The sequence below is a fragment of the Salvia miltiorrhiza genome, unplaced genomic scaffold, assembly GCF_028751815.1.
Source record: "Salvia miltiorrhiza cultivar Shanhuang (shh) unplaced genomic scaffold, IMPLAD_Smil_shh original_scaffold_478, whole genome shotgun sequence".
NCBI lineage: Eukaryota > Viridiplantae > Streptophyta > Magnoliopsida > Lamiales > Lamiaceae > Salvia > Salvia miltiorrhiza.
This window is the reverse complement of record NW_026651559.1, coordinates 113,508-139,452: the sequence shown is the minus strand read 5'-3', so window position 1 is coordinate 139,452 and position 25,945 is coordinate 113,508. Positions and strand designations below refer to the sequence as shown.

General features: G+C 34.9%; 1 protein-coding gene across 7 annotated transcripts; it reads left to right on the top strand.

Moving 5' to 3' along the window:
• The first annotated feature begins 592 nt into the window (after positions 1-592).
• On the top strand, positions 593-24,044 carry LOC131004975 (uncharacterized). 7 transcript variants are annotated; one of them, XM_057931747.1, is made up of 23 exons: positions 597-801; positions 2,009-2,047; positions 2,165-2,313; positions 5,832-5,894; positions 7,129-7,463; positions 7,530-7,629; positions 7,809-7,886; positions 7,984-8,043; positions 8,126-8,230; positions 8,901-9,011; positions 12,699-12,740; positions 12,869-12,961; positions 13,878-14,050; positions 14,874-15,154; positions 15,239-15,360; positions 15,482-15,524; positions 15,600-15,691; positions 17,055-17,103; positions 17,690-17,760; positions 19,052-19,168; positions 21,045-21,145; positions 23,057-23,102; positions 23,840-24,044. In XM_057931747.1, the coding sequence occupies exons 2-23, from the start codon at positions 2,032-2,034 to the stop codon at positions 23,885-23,887; spliced, it is 2,295 nt and encodes a 764-aa protein (XP_057787730.1). In that variant the 5' UTR covers positions 597-801; positions 2,009-2,031; the 3' UTR covers positions 23,888-24,044. The 7 variants fall into 7 exon arrangements, with proteins under 7 accessions (XP_057787736.1, XP_057787733.1, XP_057787730.1 ...); XM_057931751.1 differs by having other exon boundaries at positions 2,149-2,313; XM_057931748.1 differs by having other exon boundaries at positions 2,006-2,047; positions 15,245-15,360.
• Positions 24,045-25,945: the final 1,901 nt, after the last annotated feature.

Sequence of the window (25,945 nt, the reverse complement as noted above, 5' to 3'; positions counted from 1 at the left end):
ATGGAAATGAGGATTTAAGAACCCCCTTAAGCACCTTTGCATTGGAGAGGGGATGTGCTAAGATGATGATCACCATTTAAGCACCTCTTAAACACCTCCCATTGGAGATCCTCTAAGAAGTTTGATGTACAAAAGTCAAATGTGACATTTCATGTTACAAACAAGATGATGCTTAAAAGTCTTCGAATGTTTGGATGAGATGATGTTCATATATAGATGTGGTCTTAATTTTACCCATCAATTTTAAAAATTTATACTCCTATAAAATTCGTAAATCTTTTCAATGTATGATTGACAAGAAATACGACGTATCAATTCTCCTTTGTATCTTATGTCAAACATACATATATATTTTTCTTATTATTTTTCTAAAATTTCCAACCCCACATCATTTTTTATGAAATTTCATCAAATAAAAACTTATATAATAAGGCAATATAATATAGTTTTCAACAAAAAATTAAATATATAACTGATAAAAATTGTTGAGATTATTATAGTTTGAAGTATACCATTGATTTAATTTTGATAAAATAAAATTAATTAAAAAATAATTTATATAATTACGATTTAAAGTGTTCCCCATCGAATTTCTTCGGATTACAAAGTTTAAAAAAAAAGGAGAACCAGAAAACGCTACATACGGGTGTCGGACGCATTCTCCCAATCTCCCACATTTGATAAACCCTAATCCTTCCCGCGACAAAGAATCCTAGCATCGTTCACCGCCGTCGCAACCGCCGCCGTCCTGGTCGCCGCCTCCGCCGTTCTGGACCGCTGCGGCCTTCTGGAGCATTCGTGGTATGTGTGGGTTAATTAAAGTGTGGGTTAATTGATATTTGGAGATAGGACTGAATTCTGGAGTACCGCGAATCCCGCACTATTCCATTTTGTAATTTATGGTCTGGGTATGCTTAAGATTAATGGATTGTTTAATTTGGTGAATTGGGAGTGGGTGGGTATGCGTGGATTAACTGAAGAGGGCAATGATGATATACCAGATGGGGAGGAGGATGAGGAAGAACAAGATTTCATGACTTAGTAGTTTGTTAGTGTGTATTGAATTGGAACTAGACTTTATTTAGTAATATTTGTATGTTTTATTTGGATTTGTGGACTTCTAAGTTTTAAGAATTAAGTAGTTATTTGCTCTATTTGGTTATGAATGAGTTTATATGATATATATACTAATATTGTTTATAAAAAAATTATAAAAATCAAAACTTATTCGTATTGTGATTTTTGGGATATTGACGTATTTTCGTTCTCGTACCGGTGCCTCCTAGCTTTTAATTCATATTGCACCCATCAGTGACAAATCTATATGTTGCATTATACTTTTTGAAACACAGTATTCACTGCATGTGGTAGTGCTATCAGGCAGCAAATACTGTGACGCTTCAAGATAAATTGGAATTGTTTTTGGACTGTTGTATTCAAATTTCATATTGAGTTCAAAACTTACGCTATAACAGACCAAACCTAAATCGACATTCCAGAACGATACAATTAAGAAAGTAATAAATTGTTCACAACTCGCTTAGCAGGTCGTCAAATTTCAACATAGGCATGCATCTCATAATTGTTACACCCGTTGAGATTTTAAAACTCTTGTACGGCGTATATATGGGCTATTAAATGTAACCTAAGCATGAAGCATGCTGCCGTCAGACGCCTTCAACTGCCGGCAATCTACTTTTGCTAGTCTGAGAACCATCGTTCCTATACCTTGCAATTCAAAGTCATTTCATGTTAATTTAATTAAATATAGTTCTTGCCGAGTTCTCCAAACTTTATATTCACTCTTGCCTTTGCTTCTCCACAAACTGAAGAATACTCCGATTTCTTTAATAAATAATCGCAACATTCCATAAGATGATTGTATAATCGTGGAGGTGTAGGGTTGGAGGGATCAATTCTGCTGGGTGCTTGATCAATACAGTCAAACGTTGTAGTCTAACATCAAAAGCTTCTGAAACCTTTAGTTTTTTGCTTTTTGTAATAGGAGATCAACGAGATGATTTCATTTGAATGAAGGAGGAACCAGGTGCATTTATCTGTAACTTTAATGCTGTATCTTCCTTCACGTGTCCCTTTCTACCTCTCTATTGAAATTGCATTTCATTTTTATTTCCTTCACTGATGTAGGTTACCCATTTTGAAGGAAAAAGAGTCATGGAGAATGGGGAAGGCAATTTAGAAAGTAGATTTGCGGGGTTGACGGTAAACGACCCCTACAGTATCAATGGCAATGATGGGTTATTTCAGGTTATGAAAGCAGTCGAAGCTGCTGAAGCCACCATTAAACAGCAGGTATTCCTATGTATTTTAATTAATCTACCATATGTGCCAGGCTGTTCTAATGCAAGTGAAAATTATGTAATATCAAGTTATCACTAATTCAATTTATTAATAGGCTACTTTATCTTGTGCTTATCCTTTTAAGATTTTAGCTATAGTCTCTCGGTTGGAAGTCTGTTTGCACAAGCGGTCATACCAAATTATTCTGTTGTAATACTGCTCTTATGAGGTCATAGGCTTCTGTTAAATTTCTGTTTGATATCCTAGTGTCAGATATAACCATTTTTTGCTGCATTGATCACTTCACTTCATTCTGAGGTTACATTTAATAGCCCTGTATACGCCATACAAGAATTTCAAAATGCCTATGTTGAAATCTGATGACCTGCTAACAGAGTTCCGAAGTATTAATTACTTTCTTAATTGTATTGTTCTGGAATGTCGATTTAGGTTTGGCCTGTTAGTAACTACCACTCACTTAAGTTCTGAATTCAATATGAAAATAGGAATATGGTAGTCCAAAAGTGATTCTATTTTATTTTGAATTGTCATGTATTTGCTGCCTGATAGCACTAATGTTGTGAAAACTGAAAAAACTTAAGAATGACCTGAGGCGAGGCAGTCGAGGTGTAAGCTTCAAAATGAAGACAAAAATATCATAAAATTTATAAAAAATATAAAACAACATATAGTAAACAAAAAATATAAATTAAGGGTTTATTAGTTTTCAAATCATCAAAATAAAAGTATAAAGTATCTGAGAATTTCCGGTGTGGCGTTGGGCGAAGTTTGAGGATGAGAGTAAGAATTTCTTCATATGAGCAGATAGCGTCTGTGCGATGCATGTATAGAAATGAGAATAATGAATAAGTCAATATAAATGTATGAATAAACTGGTTGTAATGTACGAATATCGTATTCAGCTAATATGGTGAAATTTTCGCCCCTTGAAGGATTTGAACACAAGTTTGAACGTCTATTCATGCATTACAACTTACAAGTGGCTTAAATATACTGGCTTATTTGTAGATTTATACTGACTTATTCGTAAATATATGGGCTTATTTGTAGATTTATGCTGACTTATTCATTATCTCTTTTTTTACACGATAAATTTGAATAAATTAATATCAGCCATAGGATTTGAATATCTAACGTTTTAGATTCATTCTCATTTCTCAGTACATTTGACCATTTTCACTGGACCCATTTTCTCTCTCTCTATATATATACATATTAGGTCAAAAAATATCTTATAAATTTAATTAGGTCAAAAGATAATCTGAATGGGCATTATTATTGAACTGCCTCACTCCGTCTCGGAGCAGCTACCTCACCTTAGGAGGTGTACATGCCTGGATTAGCAATAGAGGCGGACGGCTTGGGATGATTGGCGGCTGCCTCGCCTTGAGGCGGGCGACTGGCGTCCGCTTCACCTTGAGAATCAAGATACTAAAACTCCTCAACTTCATTTAACCAGTTAATACTTATTGTAGTTGTTCCTCTTAATTAATCTCGGGAAAGTATATCTTGATGCCCGATTCTTGATCACGTGTGCGATTAAATCTGGCTTGGTGGAATGGTCACACCTTTTATCTTCATCAGAAAATCCATCTGCATGTTTAGGTAGTGTGTGGTAGGGGTTATAAGGTAAGATAAATTAGTAAATGGTTTATATGGGTGTTTGGTACCCCATCTTAATAGTATAGACAGACCGTCATTTATACAAGGGCAAGATAACTTTTTCTTTCTCAAGTTACCCTTCGGTTCTGAATTTTTGGGTTCTGACTTCTGAGTTTGCAAGACCTGGGGTTTCTTTTGGGGTGCTCTGCAAATCTTTGAGCTTTGGACTTTTTTCACAAATCTTTGTCCGGGGGGGGGGGGGGGGTCTTGTGCGGGTGTCATTTGGGGATTAGATACAAAATTGGAAGAAGATGAACTTTTGGGGGGGTGGGGGCATTTGGTGGGGGTTGGGGATTAAATAAAAATTGCTTTTTTCTTATTATTTATTTAAATTTATACAAGGTTAAAATTGTAATTTATAGTTGTATCTTTTCTACCAAACAACAATATTAGTTATATTAGTATTATATCTCACTTACCAAACACCTATAAATAATAATAATCTCACTTAATCCATATTATTTATGTAGGTTTTATTTATCACCCCTTATCTGAACTTATATACCAAACACACCAATATCTGAACTTCAGGGTGAGATGGTCCAAAACTGCCCCAAGGCGTCTGCCTGAGTGGTGGTTTTAGATGCGTACGCCACATCGGTGAGAGGCGAGCGCCTTGAATTGCCAAGGCGGTGCGAGGCTTAGCAGAAGCGGTTTAGGAAAATTTATGGTTTATGGTTTTGATTTTTGGTCCAATATTTAATTAATAAGGAACCCAATAAAATTTTATATCAAAATTACAAGTCCATTCTGATTTTTATGTTTCAACTGCAAAACTAATGTAGTAAAAGTTTAGAACCAAAAAAACTGCATGTTCAAGCTTCACACACACAATTTTGCGTCGCATTTGATTAATGAGGAAGAGGCCGAATTGGAGGATGGGAATGAGGATATTGATGAGATATTGCCAACAAGTTTGGATGGGAATGATGACAAGGATGAGGATGTTGATGAGTGGGAGATGTGATATTTGAAATTTTATATATTTGTTAGTGAATTTGGTGTTAATGAAATATTTTTTGCTTTTATTTTGATGATTTTTAGACTTATAAGCCCTTAATTTATATTTTTTGTTTGCTGTATGTTTTATATATTTTTTAAAATTTTATATGGATTTCTTTTTGGCTTCATTTTGAGGCTTATGCCTCAACTGCCTTGCCTCGTCGACGAGGCAAAACGCCTCAGGTCTGCCTTAAATTTTTACAACATTGTTTTTTGTTGCTGATCCTAAAACTCTTCCCTAGTGACTCCACTTGTTGCAGCGGCAGTATCGCCTTCCTCAACCATTAGTTCACAAGACTGATTGACTCTGATACTACTTGATGCTAACTAAGATTAATAGGCATGAAAAGATTGGGTAGTCTTGGAACATAATACTTCAAACATGGTTGGACCAAGGTTCTTATGGGGAAATCAAGGAAAACCAAAATGAACTTTGATTTAAAGCACTTAAACTCTGAAAATATGATTTAGTAATTGGATGCTTACAAAGGTGATACTAGTACTATATCATAAATACTATTTTCAACCTTCTTGTTTCCTAGATGACTCATGAATCCCTATGAGTCTTCACCACTATAATTTTCAGTATCATGCCTATGGTTTCCAAGTCAATACTAAGCATCAACTATTAAGTTGGCATTGGAACAAATTTTGAAATTGATATTAATTCAATGTGCATCTATAGAAATGTCATAACATAAGCTTCCAAAATCTATGCTTTACTTGGTTTCATTAGTTTTTCCTGTACAACTCCACTCTATTCTACTTGCTATATGTCTTTTATGAGCCTGTTAATTGTGGCAGTATAAAGCAAGCATTATCATTTCATGTTTTCCTATTCACAGGTGGAAGAGAATAATCGTTTGAGATCTGAGCTTCAGAAAAAAAATGACGAACTTGAGAACTATGTAAGAGCTCTTTCAAGATTGTGTGGTAAACAAGATCAGTTTAGTCTAAAATTATTAGTATTTTATTAGGTTTTACCTTTGTCTTTCAATTTGTATCATTAGTCCTTTGAGTTTATTGTCTCTTTACCTCACAATTATGGATCCATGGCAAACCATTCACTTTTGGATTGTGGTATAATATTACATAAATACTTGAGCAGCATTGCATGCAAGTTACTTATAAACTTGGGGACTGATGCCTCCGGTTCCAATTGAAGAGTAAATCAAAAATTTGAATTGTGTCTCTTTACTTGGTGCGATGTTCCAAAAAATGGTTTAGCTGTAACCAAATCTTTTCATTGGAGACTTATATTGGATATCCAGATTCATTGATTGGACGGATTTTGTTCTTTATAATACCAAGACTACTACTTTTACATCCAACTACTGTACAACTACTCAAGCAGATTGGTTTGAGATGACGATTTTTGGTCATACAGAAACATGATATATTTGATTTTGTTATTCACTTTACTGGTAATTCTACCTTAGAATATATAATTTGAAGTCTTCAACTCCAACAAAGAAGAATAATTAGTTGTACTTAATTTGCTTGCCAAAAATAGAGACAACATAATGGGTTTAAGTCATCAATGTATAACCATATTATATGGTTTTTTTGACATTCTTGAAGAATTTGAAGATTTACATGTAGTTGCTTTATGGAAGAAACTAAATAAGTGTGATACATAAGTCATTAGCGATTGTTAGTCATTTCATGAATGTGCTGTGGAATGAACAAGCACAGTTAACGTCTATCATCTCATATGCATAATGCCCTATTTTTTTACCTGTATTGCTGATTGAACTTCATGGAAGCATTTTCTCCTAATTTTCTCTATTTAAGAAGGTAGTCACTTTCAGCATTTTCCCCTAGCGTTGTTTATTGGAAATCTAGTAAAAGCTATCTTCTGATATTTTCTTTCAAGGTACTTGAGATTCTTTGTTTCCTTAGAAGTCTTCGTGTAGAAATTGAACATAGAGAATTTGTGAAGAATCCGAGGGTTTATGGAGGATGCATGTTCCCAAACTGGAAGGCTTTTAAACATTTTTCTAAGAGCTTTTATCAAATTGAGAGCCCCAAACCTTTAAATATGTATGGGTTGTACTACGTGGGTTTATATTAAGTTTATGCTGCATACTTTTATGTAGGCTCTTTATTGAACTCTCTTTGTTTAATTGTCTTTTACTGTAGAAATCGGGTTATGCAAAATATCAAAATTATCAGTCAGGTGGATCGGCCGACCATTTTAATGTGCCAAGTAGAGCTGATCAACTAGTTCTACAATTAGAAAATCAACTGGCAGGGCGAAATGTGGTCATCAATTCGGGAAATGTTATGCCAAATTCCGTTCTTCAATCAGATCTTAGCAGAAGTAATAGGGATCACGTGATGCAAATGCACGCTGAGAACCAATTTGATAACAATATGAATGGACCATTGAACATGATTCATGGTGATCATGCTGCGTCAGAAAACTCTGGTGTAGCTCAGATTATGTCACCATCTATGACATCTACCCCTAACAGGTATTTCAAACGCATGTGTGATGTGTTTGCATGTCGATGGTTGTAATTTGTATTTTTCTTTTGTAGGAACCAGCAAGAAGGCAATCTGGATTCAGAGTTAAGATATTCTGGAAGGGATTTGGTTTCTGTTTCTGATGTTAATAATAATACTGGTTCTTCAAAGCAGGTAACTTTTTACCAAAATAATTTCAGATTATTCCTAGCTTTTGCCAATCCAAAATGGTGACAGTGAGCCAATGAGTTTGAGGTCGGATCTACATTACTGAAATAATTAAGAAGAGAGAAAAGCTAGAATATACTGTTCATATACACACACATTTCTCTGGTATCATTTTGTGTGTGTAGGATATAGTAGTAAAGATTCAGGAACATGGAGAGGAGATTTCACAATTAAGAAAGCATCTCGCAGACTTTTCAATGAAGGTAGGAAAGAATGATTGTTCTCAGTTCTCAATGTGTTATTTTGATTGAACCTTGGCTGTATCTTTATATTATTCATTAATCTATTTTTTTAAAATAGGAATCACAAATTCGCAATGAGAAATTTGCCCTGGAGAAGCGTATATCTTATATGCGTCTGGTAAGCAGGAATTTGTTGCTTCTGTTTATGACACCTCGAAATCTGATTATTTTTGAAAACTTTTTATTGTGTTTCTTCATAGGCCTTTGATCAGCAACAGCAGGATCTCATTCTTGCTGCCTCTAAAGCAATTTCGTACAGACAAGACATAATGGAGGAGAATGTTCGTCTTACATATGCATTACAGGTATGTGTATCATTTAAATACTCCTGGCTAGTGTGTATAAGTAGGCAGATTTTGTTCCTTTTGGCTTATTATCAGTCTTTGTTGAAAGTGTAACTTCAGTAAATTTCTTAAAATTGTATGGAAACTATACTTTCACCTGTACAACTGTATATGTTATTAACATCAAAGTTGACTTTTATTTTGAAGCTTCTAATTCTGTTTCATTTTGTAGTAGACCTCTCAATGATTATCTATTACATTGTTGTTTTGATATTTACATTTGTTTCTTTGATCCACTTCTTTCTTCCTGTGATTTTCCCACTACCGCACGATCTTTCAAGTTGCTTGTCTAAGTTACACTGCACTTGCTGCATATTGATGAATTGCTGCTTGGTTGTTCCCCTACTGCATAACATTAAGGGTGTGTTCACTTCGGTTGTAAATTTGTCACAAGAAAAGAAGGGATAATTTATTTTTCTCCCTTTAAATTCCTCATTTCTTTTCCCTCATTTTCTGTAAAAAAGAATTTCACCCTTTCTTCTTCCTCCTTTCCACTCCAAGGTGGTTACAACCAAAGTGAATGCACCCTAAGAAATAACTGATAGTTAAGTTCAAATAACAGTTCCAGTGTGCTCTTCCCTCTCTACAAATGTTAGCTAAACATGTATTCAGGCTCAATTTTCTCTTTCAGGCCTCACAACAAGAAAGATCAACATTTGTGACTTCGCTGATGCCTCTTCTTGTGGAGTATTCTCTTCAGCCTCCTGTTGCAGATGCACAGTCCATTGTCAGTAATGTCAAGGTGATTTTGCCATTCCCTTCAGGTTATTCTTGCATTTGTCTTGATGCCATTGCCTGGGTAGAAATTTTTAATACTTTAGATGAGCTTTCTCATTTAGTGCAGTCTATCTGGTCACATTATCAGTGGTTTATGCGAATTGGAGTTTCTGGGGTTGTGTGTCTTAAGTTGCAAACACCAGGGCAAAAGAGTGAATGATAAACAAGACCCTTCCAAATTTTCGTCCTACTTTGTTGGTTTCATAAGTGAAAGCAAGTGTTATGTGTAGTAGTTGTGCTGTTCTTTTTGGTTATAAGGGAACTGGAGAATATTTACAATTGGAGTAATGTCCTCTAGTATTGTTTTCTTTGGTTGGGTTCCTCATCCCTCCACACTAATGTTGTAAAAAGCATAAGGTGTACTTGAGGCGTTTTGCCTTGGCAAGTCGAGGCAGTAAGCCCAGTGTTGTGAAAAGCGCTAAAATCGGCCGCCTTGAGGCGAGGCGGTGGATAATAGGATCCGATATTACGCTTATATGTAATTTAGTCTTCTTCACGCCTTTCTTGTTTGAGGCGGCGCCTCAAGCTGTATTAAGGCTATGTTGAGGCGATAATATTAGTATTTTTAAATTTAATAGAACCCACTTTCAGCCGCAACTTTTTTCTTAAAGGAGCCCATCAGCCACCACTTTCAGCCGCCACTTATGTTACACAAAGATTCATAACCTAAATAAATATATTATAGTATAAATATAATACTCAACAAAGCAGACGCAAGAAAACAAAGAAATAAAACAAAGCAGACGCAAGACAACAAGAAGAGATGATTAAAATTTTAAATATTTTACAAACCGGATGATTTAGTTTTTTTGATATATTTTCAGCTTTTAGTTTGATTATTTTAAGATTTTTAAACCCATAATTTATACTATATTTTTTTATTTCTAAATGATGTTATTTGTTGTTTAAAATGATTACGAGTTTTTTTTTGTGCTCGGTGTGAGGCTTACGCCTCGAGGCTTACCGCCTCGCCTCGACGAGGCAAAACGCCTCAATCCTGCCTTCAGCTTTTCACAACATTGAGTAAGCCTCATAATGAAGACAAAAAAAAATTCATATAAGTAAAAAGAATTATAAAATGACATATAATAACAATAAAAAAAATATAAATTAAGGGTTTATAAGTTATAAAATGATCAAAAATATTTAAAATTTTAAACATCTCACTCATCTTCATCTTTATCATTGTTCTCCTTAATATCCTCATCCTCATCCTTCCATTCGGTCTCTTCCTCATAGATCAAATTCATGCCTCTTACTTTGTCCTAAATTTCATACAATGTAAGTAAATGTAAACAATATAGAAAGAAGAATAAGTTTTTTTTTTTTTTTTTCAATTTATAGTTAATAATTAAAGTTTACGTATTGAATTTGTGCTCTTCTTTCTCTTTTTACTTGTCCTTGATGAAGATGCACTTCCCTCAATCATATGTGCAACTGCAGCACTATCAGTTGGAAGACTTTCATTTACCTTATTCCCTTTACCAACATACCATTCATCGTCGGAGGCCAAATGATCAACTTTCAAGGGGTCTATATTTTCCCCAATACTTATCAATTTGACGTGTTTTTCTCTCAGCCTCCAATTATACATGATATACCCCAAGAAATTGAGCTTGGATGTAGTCAAATGGTTTCTTATCTTTATATTAATAAGTATGAAAAACTTAAATTTGATAAAATTTTAACAAAATAAAAAATTAATACATGGTTGAGCAGGCTCCAATTACGCTCACGCTATGAAGCTGAACATGTTAAACTCTCAATACTTTCACAGCAAAGCTCTGAAGCTTTGGGGGTTCTATCTCCATATTGAATCCATGAATTTCCAGTTGTGGATCATATACAAATCAAGTAGTTAATTTTATACCCATAACTAACATCATAATTAAATTTAGCTAGTACTTACCAGGGGTTCTTGTTTTGAGACTTGCCAATGCTGTATTTTGCCCAAGTAAACACAATCAAAACGTATCCATTTGAAGATCATCTTGTAAATGATCTTGTTGTGGAATCAATTTAGCCATCCAACACAACAAACCCTTCTTAATTTCAGGATGTTTGGAGAAATTTTGAGAGTATTACTACCAGGGATTTAGATAGTATGCTGCAGCATGTAAATCACAATGCAATTGATTTTCCCATTTTGCATCAATGATATCACATATTTCTTTGTAATCTCCAAGCTGATGCCCCCAAATTTTTGGCAATTTTCTCCTTAGTTGTATCGATGGCACCATAAACGAAATCTGTTTTAGATAAAGTTGTCCACTTTCCTTGCTTTCATTAATGCATTCTTGTGTTGTGGTAGCTCTTCAAGCTTCTCGAGCATCAAATCATTACAATGATCTTTACATGGTGTCCAATAAAGAGTCTTGTAGTTGCTAGTATTATTAATCACAACTTGCACAATCCCATCAAGAAGATGAAATAGCAAATTGGCATCTTTGACAACATCTGAACCACCAATAAACTTTAGAAAAACTATACCGTGGGGGTTATTGACCAAGAAATTGATTAAACTTCCCTTTCTCATGTCTTTCCAACCATCAAACAACTATTTTTTGCAGTTTTTTTTTTTCTTCAACAAGCACGTCAATTGTCTTGACTTCTTCCTTCAAAACCCATGTACTCAACTCGTGTCCGGAAGGAGGACTCGAACCTTTACCATATAAACCAATGGACCTACACATGCTCACAAATGAAGGGGATTCAATGCAATTGAAAAAAATCTCATTTTCAAAGAAAAATCTTCCTATGTCCATTACCACTTGTCTTCTTGCTTCTTTGGCATTTGAGACATAGCTAGTGGCGGATTTGCAGCTTGCTTCTCTTGACCCTGAGTAGTATCGTCATCCACATGCACACAAAACTCATTCATTGTTCTCCTTATGCTTCTTCTGTCACCGTCAGATTCACGAGCAGGATGCGAACTGCCTCTAAAGTGTGCGCTAGAATCAAGTACCATATCATCAAATTGTTCCCGTCATTTTTGTTTATCCGGCAGTCCAACATTTCTTGCTTTACATTGGCCAGGACTTTTGGACAAGCCCTATTATTCTTATGAGTGCGAGCAAGATGATCCTTCATTCTTCACCCTTAATTTCTTGTTTGCAAAAATTGCATTCAAGATACTTATATCCTTTCCCAGATGGATTTGGAAATTTTGTCCCATACTGCTTGCTTCTAAGCAGGATTTTTTCGACTCTGAATTGAAAATCCTAGCAAAGTTGATATGATCAAGTTAATATACAGATTAAAGAAATACAATTGAACATAACGACAAATTTAAATTCGTAATATCATGAATTTAATTCTCTGACTAGTATGAATGATTGGGATTTATTTGATTTATAGATTTTATATCCAACATCTGCACTATGAAATCCCAACCTCTAAACTTTGACTAAAACATGCTAACTTTTTTCTTCTATGGAAGCAAAAAATTTGGTGAATCGTACTTAAACCGTTATGTTCTTCACTATTACCTGCTCATAGTTGGGTTTTATGAGCATAGATATAGTACTTCATACTCTTTTATTGGACTTTGTTGTATTCTAGAGATGTTTATGAAATGGAAGTGGTTTGGCTGAATATTAAATTTGAGGTTCACTCTCTACTATTAAACTATATTGAAATCTTGTCTTTGCAGGTTTTGTTTAGACATTTACAAGAACAGCTTCTTGTGACTGAGGTATGCTTTCAAGGGTCAGAATGATTAGATAGAAGGGATGTACATCGAGATGCCAATGATTGATTTTGCATTCTTCTTCATCATCTCCATGTTTCTTGGGTAACTTCTTTTGGTAAATTGGTATGTAGGGAAAGCTGAAAGAGTCGGAGTATCAGCTTGCACCTTGGCGTTCTGAAATAAATTCATCCAATTTCACTCAGTCACCTGTTTATCCTAATGAGGTATAGTTGCCATTAGTATGCTTACTTAATTAATAAAACCTACTTGGTGCACCATTTTAGATTAATGGCAATTGGATTGAAGAGCTTCTGGAACGCTTGAGTTGGTGCCTGAGTTTTTAATGGTTGTAAATTTAGTTACTTTGAACTGATTGGATGCAGTTCTCATTTAAGTGAAGGGTGCTCTCGACAGAAGAAATATAACTACAGTAAAATAGCATTGTCCTTGTATCCTTCATGAGAATGAGGCCTGGGTCATGGAGTACAGGATTAGTGCATAGGAGTGTTGGAGATCCGGGAGATAGGTATGGGCTGGCATGCCAGCTGTCACCAGACTGGAACTGCTGCACACGGAGTTGGGGATGACGGTGAAGACGGCTCTGAATATGAGAGATATTAAATGGTAGGACCGGTGCATGATGTAATATCCTTAGTTGGGTTGAAGTGGTGGGACATGCGAGAACTGGTTTGGGACAAGTGGTAGAGGAGATATGTGTATAGTAATTACTATGTATTTATCATATATTTTTACATTTTCTAGTTATTGATTCTCTCATGTATGGACATAACTATACTTTCTGTAGCATGTACAGACTAGTGATCTGCTTAATTTGTCTGAACTTTGGAACAGTGGAAAAAACTCTGACAACTCAGGGTTTCATCTTCCCATATTCTTGTTATGATTGTCTTCAGTGTACAATTGTCTCAACAGAAAGGTAGTTGGATACCTGGATCGGGTTCCTCATTTTTGTGCCTAACTGATAATAATTTAAGTAATTGTGAATCCATTCAGGCATTAAGAAACCTACATTCCTTTTCAATGATGTTAAGCATCTATAGTCCTTAATGTTACTCTTTCGATAAGTACCTTTTTCAAACTATTATATTTGATATCTCAAACTCTTGAATCCCCTGCCAGATAAAGAAGGGATTGGAACTGGTTCCTCAACAAACATATTCTGATGGAAAGATGCAATCTTCAGATTCTCAGTCTGCAATGGTTGGAGATATTTTGGGTCTTCCTCAAAGTGGGCTGGAGAACTTGAAGAATTCAGAGCACGAGTTGGGGAGGCATCTATCTCTTGGAAGCAGGTTTGCTGGATTCTAACTATAAACTGCATATGCCATTCCAATCTTCTTTGGAGGTCTGGTTGCATTAATGGTTTTTGACATTGTTTGTCATATTTGGTAACTGATAGCAACTACTGCAATTTGGAATGCTTGTGCAATACCAGTCCTCTGCTTTGATGATGTGGTTTATAAAGTTTAAATGTTCTATATATGCACCAGGTCCAATGGGCATTGTTAATTGATATCTCTTATAGTTAGAATGCATGGTCATCTCTCACTCTTAAAATGCTTATTAATGGGGGCAGTTCTGGATGAAGTATAACCACTGGGCAAATTGACTTATTACCGACAATTTGTCAACTTCTGACTAAATTTAATTAAGTAATAAGTGCTAATTTGACTTGATTACGATTTCTGATGCATATCTTGCCTCTGGCAGAAAGTTCAGTCCTCAGATGTCGTAGCTACAATCCATTACTTCTGTTTAGGGAGACCACAGAGAGATCATCAAGCAGTTTTTCTGCAACTTCTTGTGTATTTAAGGATAACTCTTACAACCTCTCCTGAGAAAGAGACATTTATCTTATATTAGAAAAAATTTACTCAATTGTTCTGTGGTTCCATAAGAAGTTTAGAGCAGTTTATCAACATGTAGTGAGCTCCTCATCACCATCAGCGTAATGCATTCTCCTTAAATCATGCAAAAATGAACTGACATGTGCTCCTATCTTATCGAAAATGTAGTAAGATTAGTTATCACTGTTGTCCGGTGAACTTTGTAAGTTTGTGATATATTCTCTTGATTCTCTTGCTGAGTTTTAAAAAGGGCATCTATGTTCTTTAGGAACACAGCATTCCGTGAAGTACCTCCCCAGCTTGCATACAGCCAGGTGGATCTGCAAAATGTTCGAAATAATGATGCTACAGTCAGTAAAAAAGTCACATTTGGTGACCTTGTTAGAAGTAGTGAGTTTGAGGAACCTGAAAATAGAGGAATGCTGAGTGATAGAGAGCACTCAGCTAATTGGAATTCCAACACTGCAGCTACGACTGATGATCCCAACTCGTCCTTTTCTCCTTTTCTACCACCGGTTCTTGAGGAACCCTCATCCTCATTCTCTGAGGGTCTGCACATGTTGATTTCAGTTTCCTTACTGCGTTGAGCATGGTATAGTTGTCACCAAATTAAAAATTGCAAATGATGGTCAGCTGCAGATGATGATCCACTACCGGCAATAGATGGTCTGCAGATTTCAGGTGAAGCTTTTCCTGGTCAGCAACTACAAGCATGCGGATACTCCATTAATGGAACAACCAGTTGTAATTTTGAGGTGCTTCAGCTGTCGTTTCTGTAGAAACTTGTTTTTTTGCAATAGTAGTAGGCCACTTCCTGAATTGCAGTAGTTTGTGCCTGTTCTGATCTAATCACATAAGTTTCCCCTGAATTTGCAGTGGGTGCGGCATTTGGAAGATGGATCTTTTCGTTATGTTGACGGTATTCATTTAGTATTATCCAGGTTTTAGTTCAATTTAGCTCTTCCTCATCTAATTTGCGAATTATTCATGACAGGAGCAAAACAACCGAATTATCTTGTTACTGCAGATGATGTTGATACTTGTCTGGCCATTGAAGTACAGCCATTAGATGATAGAAAACGGAAGGTACTGTAGTCTTTTATTTTTGTTTTAGATAGTTTGGATTTGGCAAACTAACTTGTGGCCATAAATACTGAAATTATTTATCCTGATTGGACATTGGGTAACTTGGATAAGCCTTTTATCCCCCTGAAAGTAGCTGCATCATTGCATTTGGAAACATATCAAAGTGTACTGTTGAAACTTGTGATTTCTGGATTTCAAATATTTTGATGAGAAATATGACGTAGTTCCATTAACTTGTTTTTTGCATTTATAAGGGGAAACAAAGAAACTATTTCCTTTTAAACTTCCTTCAAACACAGTTCTGGAAACTATTGAATACTCAATCATCAAACTGCAAGTACTAGTTGCTTTCCTACATTACTGGAGATCTTGTCCCCTTGCCTTGTATTTACAAGGGGAAGCTAAGAAACTAAAATACACGTGCATTAAATTTCTGTGGAAGCTAATTTCGGGAATATATAATATGTACTTATCAAGTGTCCAATCACAAGTGAACAATTTTATCAACATTAGCAAGATCTATTTTCTTATTTCCTTGATATAGATTATATTTTCCACTCTTGGAAGTTTAGTTAGCAACTTAGCATCATATATGGAAGCAGAAGTTGAGACCTGGAACTGTGAGACAACTATTTCATTGGGCTTCTTGAAAGGTCGATTTCTGTCTGTTTTCCACACTGATCAGGTCTGATCACTGGTACCCAAAAATACTTGGAACATTGGACTACGCAAGCTCATTAGGTGTTTTTTTCACATAATCATTGTGCAGAGATCATCTTGAGATAAAAACATGTCACCTTTCAAAGTATTAGAACAAGAGGAACTATGATAATTTGGAGTTTATGGATATACATAAGAAGTCAAATCTATCATTAATTATGCTTAGTTATCCCTATTACTATCTTGTGGGGAAAAGGTTTGGAGTTTTGAAGATGATGTTACTTGGAAAGATATAGTTAATTCAAAAACCTGTTGTATTTTGGTTGAACTACTGGGTAAATTTTATGTCAAATTAATGCTAGATTTATTTCTTTGGTATCTATTTAAGAGTTAGTTGTTTTAATTTGCCAAGCCTGCACTTTTGTAAGTATTTATTTGCCCATGTTTTCTGAAAGCGTTTTAGCCTTTTAATGAGTAAGATATGTATGCCTCAAGTAATGGTGGAGATGGACTTGATGAATCCATAGAAAGGTTTCCATGAGTTATATGCTCTTAAAAATGAATAGCTGAAGTTCTAAGCCTAGTCATCCTTGGGAAAATTAATATTAGTTCTATGTCAGTTATCAGTGTGCTTGGCAACAAATATTGACGGATTTTCTTGCACATAATGTCTGATGTCCCTTTCCTTTTTTGGGTATTTCAGGGTGAACTTGTGAAGGTCTTTGCGAATGAGCACAGGAAAATTACTTGTGGTAATGCATTCTTACCAAGTCATAACTTTAGTTTGGCCTTTAGTTGAAGGTTTAGCATATCAGACTTTCTTAACTCTATAAACAAATTTGTATTTCTTAAACTTTACATTGAGCCAGCATGGTAAGAAAGCAATTGGAAAAGCTTCTGCTTGTCTCATCCACAATAGACTTTCTCCTAAGGATTGACAAGCTGGAAATAAAGCAGTTTTGCTTGAGAATTGTTACCAGGCCTCTAGAATAGGATTTAAATATGTAAGCATGCTGAAATGATGTAGTGCTCAATTTTATGGTGATTGAATGTGTTTGCTTTAAACACTAAGCTTATTTGTCATGGAATTTCCCGAAGCTCTTTTAATTCTTGGTTTCCTTGTGATACGTATTTTAGTGCTCAGTTCTGGAAATGTTATTAAATACATTGAAATTGTGTCTGACATTGGTCAGGTCCTGTTTGTGGTACACATTTTTCAGTACTTGGTTAATGAGTTATGTCTGCATGACTGTCTTTAAGGAATTGCATTCTTATTGTTTAGTTGATAAAGATTTACTATTGTGATTTTTATATAGTAATTTAAGTTCTCTCTTGCAGATACTGAAATGCAAAGGTGCATTGAGAGGAACCTTTATACCGGTCATGCTTCTTACAAGCTATCCCTGGCGGTATGAATCACAATGTCATTTTTCTGATCTCTTTGAGTTAATTATCTGCAAGCCATGTAGGTTAGTGGTATTTTCTCCACGAATCTCAATCCCCCATTCCCTAATAATAATAATAATAAGAAGAAGAAGAAGAAGAAGAAGAAGAAGAATAAGATACATCACAAAGTATGATTCATAGTTCTAAATATTTAACTAAGATTTTCTTGCAATAAGTTGTTAGTTGATAATAATAATAATAATAATAATAATAATAATAATTATTATTATTATTATTATAGTTTACATTTTTTAATATAATAATAAAAATAATACTCCCTTCGTCCACAATAAGTGTGGTCTTTTTGGCATTTTCGTCCATCCACAATAAGTGCGGCCTTTCCATTTTAGGACATATACCATTACACTTTACCCCATTCTCACTATTTACAAAAAAACCCTATCTTACAAAACATTTACTCCCTCTGTCCCCAAAAAGTTTCCCCCAATTTTCTTACTTTCTATTTTTGTACATGACCACACCATCAACTTTATAAGTACAACCCTTTAAACACTACTTTTGTACATGACCCCACCATTAAACAACTTTTTACCGACTTTTATTAAAACTTGTGCCGTTCCCCTTGTGGCAAACTTTTGAGGGACGGCCGGAGTATTAATTACCTAACAAATCAATTTGGTGGGGCCCTTTCTCCACTTTATACACATCTCCCAATATTTTCTTACAACTCGTGCCCTCCCATCCACACCATACTTATTGTGGACGGAGGGATTGTTAAATATGCAAATAGGTAAGATCCTAGGAATGGGGAAAAGGAATTTAAAATCTTGGAAAGTTGCACTACTTTCCTTGTTATCAGGATTTTTATTACTTTCCTTCTTTTATAAAAATTCAACCAAACACAAGAATTTTAAATTTTGGGATCGCATTACTTTCCCATGATAGAATTCGTACCAAACAAATGGACCCAAGGGTTTTTCCACAATTTTCATTATTGTGACCTTGTGAGTGCTCAATGGGGTTCATTAATCTATCTTCAGATGCATCTTGTGTGATAGCAATATATGGTAAATTAAAAAGTACTTGTAGTATCAAAATTTGGAGTTGTATCTTTTATTGAGGCAAATCCTTTGAGGCGTGGCTCAAATTAACCCAATGTTTTAACCTCACAGATGTTAGTTAACCTTTATCTTGGCTGCGATTGTATTGTTATTTTTATTTTGTTAGACATAATCTTGAAGGGCTCTTTTAATTGATCTGTTTTCTTTTTGTGTTTGTCCTTTCATTGTCAAGACTGGATATCTTGATATATGGGAGCCAGCTACATTGACGATTAAAAGGGACGGTTACAGCATAAAATGTAGTGGTCCCAGCGGTGTAGTCACTGAGAAGTTTTCATCATCTACAATTGTATGTATTTTCTATGTCCTTTGCTTTATTGTATTTCATGATTATTACGCAGGTTTCAATGTGCGATTTAAGCCTAAACTAGAGGTAGTTTTTTAGGGCCCGTCAAGCCGTAAATGATAAAAATGCATAAAATTATTATTATTATTACTAATATAATAAAACACATGAGCATAGAAAATGTATGAAAACACAAAAAAAGTTCTTAACTACTTATTATAAGTCATTAAGTCTTTAAAATCTTAAACTCAAGTCTATTAGTCATAATTGTTAGCCATAATCAGATATTCAAATGTCCAAGAAGCTTGAATCATCTCCATCTCCAACTCCATTCCTTTATCTTCATCTTCATCCTGACTTTCAAAATCATATTCCACATCCTCCTCATCAATGAATGCAAAGTTTGATTGGACACTTTACCCTTTTCTTATATGATCGTATAATTTAAATATTATTTTTTTGTAGAATATGATCAAACCTTATTTGTTAAAGAATAAAAGTAACCTTTTGGTTCATTTCTTTTTCTCTTTCTTTATGCACGAGAACTTCCACCTCAGGTATTGGCATTATTGCTTCAACATCTTCATTAGTTGGGCTTGGGTTGTTATCCACTCATCATTAGTAGGCATATCATCAACAATCAATGGATCATCCACATACTTTCGTGATTCTATCTTTAAATGTTTGTACTTCAAATTCCTGTTGTACATAATAATGTACACCAAATCGTTCTACTTCATATGTTTTTTTTTTGTTCTTTATTATCTCGAAAGTAGAAACACAAATTTACATACACTTTTGGATGTCAATTTGGGTTGTTGGCGCTAAAATACACGAACTTTGGCCGGATTAAAACGAAGTCATTTTGAATGACAGAAAATGATAACTAATTTCTTAACCTTAAACCTCTCTCCTCTCTCCAGACACGCTCTCTTCTAACCATCTGAACAGTAATTTTTCTCTGTAATTACAAAATTTGTGTTATGAACACACATCAGTTTTCTTTGATATTATCCAGCCACCTTAAAAATTCCTCTAAAAGTTGTCGCTGCATCCCGTCTCTACTCCTCCACCCCAGCTCATCTTCTATCAAACCCATCTCAACTAAAAATTAAAGATGAATGGTAATTAAAAAAAAATCACCAATCACTATCATGTTGTAGCCAGGTGGAGACGAAGGGGCAGGGGTGGGGTTTAAACTTAATTTGTGAAGTGGTGGTGCGGAGTTGCTGTGGTGGTTGTGTGCCGAAGAGGAGAGGTGGCCGGCGATAGCGCGCACACAAAGCCGATAAGTGGTGGTTGATTAAACGTTGAAATGCTGCTGGAGTATCCATAGCTTGATGTTGTGGAAGACGACTGAATTTAAATGGTGATGGTCAACGAAGGATTTCAGATCAGAGAGAGAGAGAGATGGTGGTGGGTGGAGAGAACTCAGAGAAGAGAGAGGAACAATATAAATTCGATCAAAAAGGAATTTAATTTTGATTTATTTTTTCATTTTGATTTGAACAGTGCCACGTCAATCATGACATCTGTCTGCCACGTCAGTTTCAATTTGGGTGAAAATATCAATCGTGAAATTAGAACAATTGTTAAGTTCATGTATTTCTGTATCACTTTTTAAGTTCGTATGCAAAACCAAAAATCGGCCGAAGTTTGTGTATAACACCAATAACCTGTTTCAGTTTTGTAATAAATACCACATGCTTACGTATACTGAGTAAATATCTGTTACCAACGATTATATCTATCCTGGAAATTTTATCATATTCTTTACTCTAATTTAATTTGCAAGTATCTAATAATTAATATGTTTGATATTGCTTTGTATTATGAACATGTATCTTGATTGTCGTTATTTTTTTCTTCTTAAATTTAGGTCTCTATTCCATATGGAAGTCCAACAGAGTTCTCTATAGGTGATTCTCATGGTGCTGAACGCATCTTGAGAGTTGACAGTAGCTTGGCAGATATAAGTGGGTAAGTTTTCGGTGGATGGTTTTTTTTTTAATAAAATGTACTTGGCGTGGTGAAACTATGATTGGTGCTATGTAACTTGCTGTGTTCAATAGGTACTAGGTAGAGTATCTTCTGAAGTTTTCTGGCTGGTTTTGCAGCTTTAAGGTTGGAAAATAAGAAAGAACAAATTTTGATGAAAAGCTTTTAAAAAAAGAGTTAATTGCATATTTAAATCACCACCATATGCCTAGCTTTGGTTTACAACATTACTTTCAATAAGTAGCAAATTTGTACCCAACCTTTCAGTTTTTTGCAATTGAGATCACTCCCAAATTTATCCTGAATTTGCTACACTTTGAAAGTGCTGTTCTGAATAAAATTTGGGCCCATGATGGTGATTTTGTTTGCAATTAACCCTTAAAAAGCTATTACTTCTGGTCTATGAAGCATGGGGGTGCCAATATTGGTGCCGTTCTCATACTGGGACGTATTAAATACGAATACCAAAAATATGTATTTTATTTATTTATTTATTTTTGTTTGGGAATCATTTTTCTGGGTCAGCGGCTCTTCACGTATGCGTCGCACTTTACCTCCATGCCGCCGCTGCTCGCTTTTGCGCCTCTAACTGCCGCTGCTAAACTGATTAAACTTTAGGGTTTAAACCCTAAACTAATTAAATTGTGGGCTTATTTTAGGCAGATTATTGTGGGCTGTGGCCTTCATAAAGTTAATATAGGCTTTATGTAGTTATATATTTATAAGTTTTATATAATTAACTAGTTATTTGCTTTATTTTAATATGAATGTGCTTATATGATTTACATAATATCATAGTAATTATTAATAAACATAATAGAATACCTTTTCTAAAAATAGATTGAGTTAGTAACATACAACCTCTTATTACTTGTGCAAGTGGAATGCTATCCCAGGCCTCTGCTATCTCGAACCCAAGACCTTTGGGTTTAGAAATTAACCCCTTACAGCTTGGCCAACACACACACACAGTTCTTTCTTTTTTTTTTTCCTTCTCTTTTTGTTTGTTTTTTTATTAATAAAATATTAAAAGAATGTTCGGCCCCGTATCATGTTGTATGCGTATTTCGTTTCCGTTCCCGTGCTTAGGTTTTGGTTCACTGAAAGCTAACATTTGTGAAAAAAAAAATTGAAATAATGCTGCCAGCTATAGTTTAGCATTATGAATGTTCAAATTTGCCATGATCACACCAGTTGGTAAATGCTTCCTGGCATATGTAGGCTTCTGCCACTGAAAAGGTTTTAGGAAAGTTAATATGTAAGAACATAAACAATGCTTGGATTTTATAGATCTTAGGGGAAGGATAGTGGCTCAATGAGTATTATAAGTCCATATTTATATTTATCTTTGCAGCTTTGATTTTGAACAGGTGCCTTTTCTTAGACATGTTCCGTACATAACTACATATGCATCATAGTTTGCTTCCTAATCTATTCGGATTGTGTTGGAGAGTTTAAATATTTGTGTTTCTTTATATGGTATGTAGATCCTTATAAGATTGTAATTTGTAACCTAGTCTATGCTCCCCATATGTATAGGGGTGCCTTTTTACTTTTATAATGGACAAAAATATATTTTCTCAATACTTGTCTTTCTTTAAATCTCTTCCTACAGTTCAAACAATTGCATTTGGATGATATATCAAGACTTTGTTAGTAAGGCCTTTTGTTTCTTTTTGTTCTGTACATTGATTAGGGATGTGGATATCCCCTAGACTTGGAACTTACTATGATTTTCTAATTTCTTTTCATCCGAACCTACATCTTATCAAATGAAGCTTTTGTTAGCACTAACTGTTGAGATGTTTCAAGTGTATTTTCTACATCTCTAGTAGCGGATATTCTCTTCCAATTCATTGCCTGATCCTTCTTTTTTCTTTTTAAAAATTTCAGCTCAAGAGACACTATTGTTCTCACCTTCAGGTTATTCATCTTAAAGGTATATTTTGTATTCCTTTTAATTCTGCGATAAATCATACATGAGATATTTTTCAGATTTTGTACATGTCCTGCATGTAAGCAAAATTTGATTATAGCTCTTGTTTTCACAAAGCCTTAGGAAATTGATAGGAAGTGGTTGAATATTTTAATTTCTGCACAGGATTTGTAATTTATGGCGTGTGTTGCAAGTGGGTGGATAATTGAATGTAAAAAGTACATAATCAAATTTTCATCAGACGCTGTGTGATAACCAGCAATCCTTGGAACTCCCATCACCAAATTGTGTGCTCACATGTGCAATCTATTTAATTATTTCGTAGAAGAGTATCTGCCTTTTTACTGATTAATCGCACTTTATATTTACAATCTATCTGTTTACATTGCTTTTCTTAAGTAGTTGTCTGTATCAACTTCTTTGCTATGAATCGATTTTGTTCTATTCTTTTCTGTAAGCTAGGTTTTGTTTGACTTTGTGTAGGCTTGTTTGCTAGGATTATCAAAAGATAAAATAGCTTATCTGTAACGTAGATGTGACGGTTGTTGCAACTTTCCTGCAACCACACATCATTTTATCATAACTTGGCATATAGAGAATCATCTGGTTCTGATGTAACATCGTGGTGTTAATCTCTACGAGTTTACTTGTATTATTGAACATTGTTACTTAACTCGACAGCATATGTTTTAAATTTGTTCTGGGAGACTTTATTATTATTATTCCAACAAATAATGCAGGCTGGTGAGAAGAAGAGGAAGAAGAGAAGCCTTTTCTTTAACAAGTAGACATTTGTATAAATCCAATTCTATTGTGCATATGTCAATTTTTTTTGCCTGTGCTGATCCGAATGATATAGAACTTGATTCGTTTAGATATAGGGAATGTTCTACTTTCTTGATGTAGATTTCTTGACATTTGTATAGAGCTCGACTTCAGATTTTAGTCCATATCTCTACACTGCATTTGCCCTTTTTGGTGGTGGTGATGGCTGTTCTCTTTTTCACTGAAAACTTCTCGATAAACATTTATCAAATATAATAGGTTATTGCATTTTTTATTATTGCTAGCGCATTATGAATTGCTTTTTTAGGCTTGGATTCCTATAACTAGCATGAGAAATTGAATTGCAGCCGTAAATACGAAATATATATACGATACAATACAGGGATGTAAATACGCCGATTTTAAAAAAATGAGGATACGATACATAAATAATAGTAAGTTTTTAGTTTTTTTAATATTATATATATATATATATATATATATATATATATATATTAAAATCTATAGTTCATTAAGAAAAAAGGAATTAAGCAAATACCAAATAGAGAACTAGGGCTTGCGAAATACCCAATAATTGTCACGCTACCCGTACAAATAAAACTAAGAAATTAATAATTAAAACGCCAAATTGTGCTACCCAATCACTTAATTTACTTCCCATATAAAGAACTAGGGCTTGTGAACCTAATTGTGCTGCCCAGTCACTTAATTTTCTTCCCATATAGAGAATTAGGCTTTGTAAACTGGAAACAGAGGGCTGATGGCGGCGCAAACTTAGTGCACAGCAGTGACCCAATCGGCAGTGAAGCAGGATGCCGGCGCGATGGCGGGGGCCCATGGTCATCGGCGTGAGAGGTTACTAGAGGCGAGAAGAAAGAGGGACGAAAATTTGCTGGGGGGGCGCCGCTTTTGCTAGGGTTTCCAGGGTACAATTTTTTTAAAAAATGTATTTTATAGAGGTAACACGTATTTGACAGTAATTTTCAACGTATTTTTAATTTGAAAATAATTAAAAATTCAGGCGTATAAAATACATCCCCCGGGATGTATTTAGGGCGTATTTTGACGTTTTGTCCCCGGGGATGTCCCCAGAACAAGTATGCTGGAGTGGGGGCCGTCCCCATGCTTCATAGGTTCCCGAGCGTTAATATAAATAATATGAATGAGCCTGAGGTAAACTTTCGTACTAAAACTTTTAATACTGATAACTCCTTCTTGTTTACAGGAGAAAACTCGGAGTCTAAAAGCTCAACAATCGATGAAGTCGACGAGTATGATCAACTCATGACTGATCATAGACTCCTAAGGTCAATGTTCGAGAATATCCTGCAACAGAATCATAAATTGGAGAAGGAAATCAGTAAAGATCAGTCCAAGAAGGAGACAATCAAGCTCTACTATCCAGATGAGACTTGTCTAGACGAACTGATCATGGAGAACAACCAACTGAAGACAAGTGTCAACACCCTTCAGTTAGAAGAGAGCAAGCTCGAGTATCAACTAAATGAGACTAAAACTGAACTCAAGAAATCAATGGTGGAATGCGAGAAAGCCACACACGAAGCCAAGAGACTCAGCTACAAAATGGAGCAGTTGGTCAAGAACTGCATGAAGGAGTCTTCACTGATGGACGACTTTCCTTCAATACCTTCGAGACGTATTTAGGGCGTTTTTAAATATATGCATTATCTATTTTTGGACGTCATTTCACACATAATTGAATAATTTCCTTTTCTGGATATCATCTCACACATAATTGAACAATTAGTATGCCCTCCCGTGTAATGCACGGGCAACGATATCATTATTTAGTAGTTAGATTAATTGGTGACAAAAAAAATTATGTTAATTTAAACATTATTATTTGATGTAAATAGTATTTAATAATAGTAATAATCATATTAACTTAATAAGTATAATATTAAATTTAATAAGTAAGGTGGTTCAGTAGATTGGTTGGTTAGATCCTCAGATTCAAGTCCCGAAGGCACTTGAATTGAGGGAGGTGCATTAGTAGGAGCTAAAGAAATAGTGGCCGTCGTGAGGACGGGCACTATAGA

Bases quoted from the DNA above. Each gene is read 5' to 3' on its own strand.
- LOC131004975 (XM_057931747.1), top strand. The intron at 7,630-7,808 runs GTAACTTTTTAC...TTGTGTGTGTAG, and splicing joins ATACTGGTTCTTCAAAGCAG to GATATAGTAGTAAAGATTCA. The intron at 8,044-8,125 runs GTAAGCAGGAAT...GTTTCTTCATAG, and splicing joins GTATATCTTATATGCGTCTG to GCCTTTGATCAGCAACAGCA.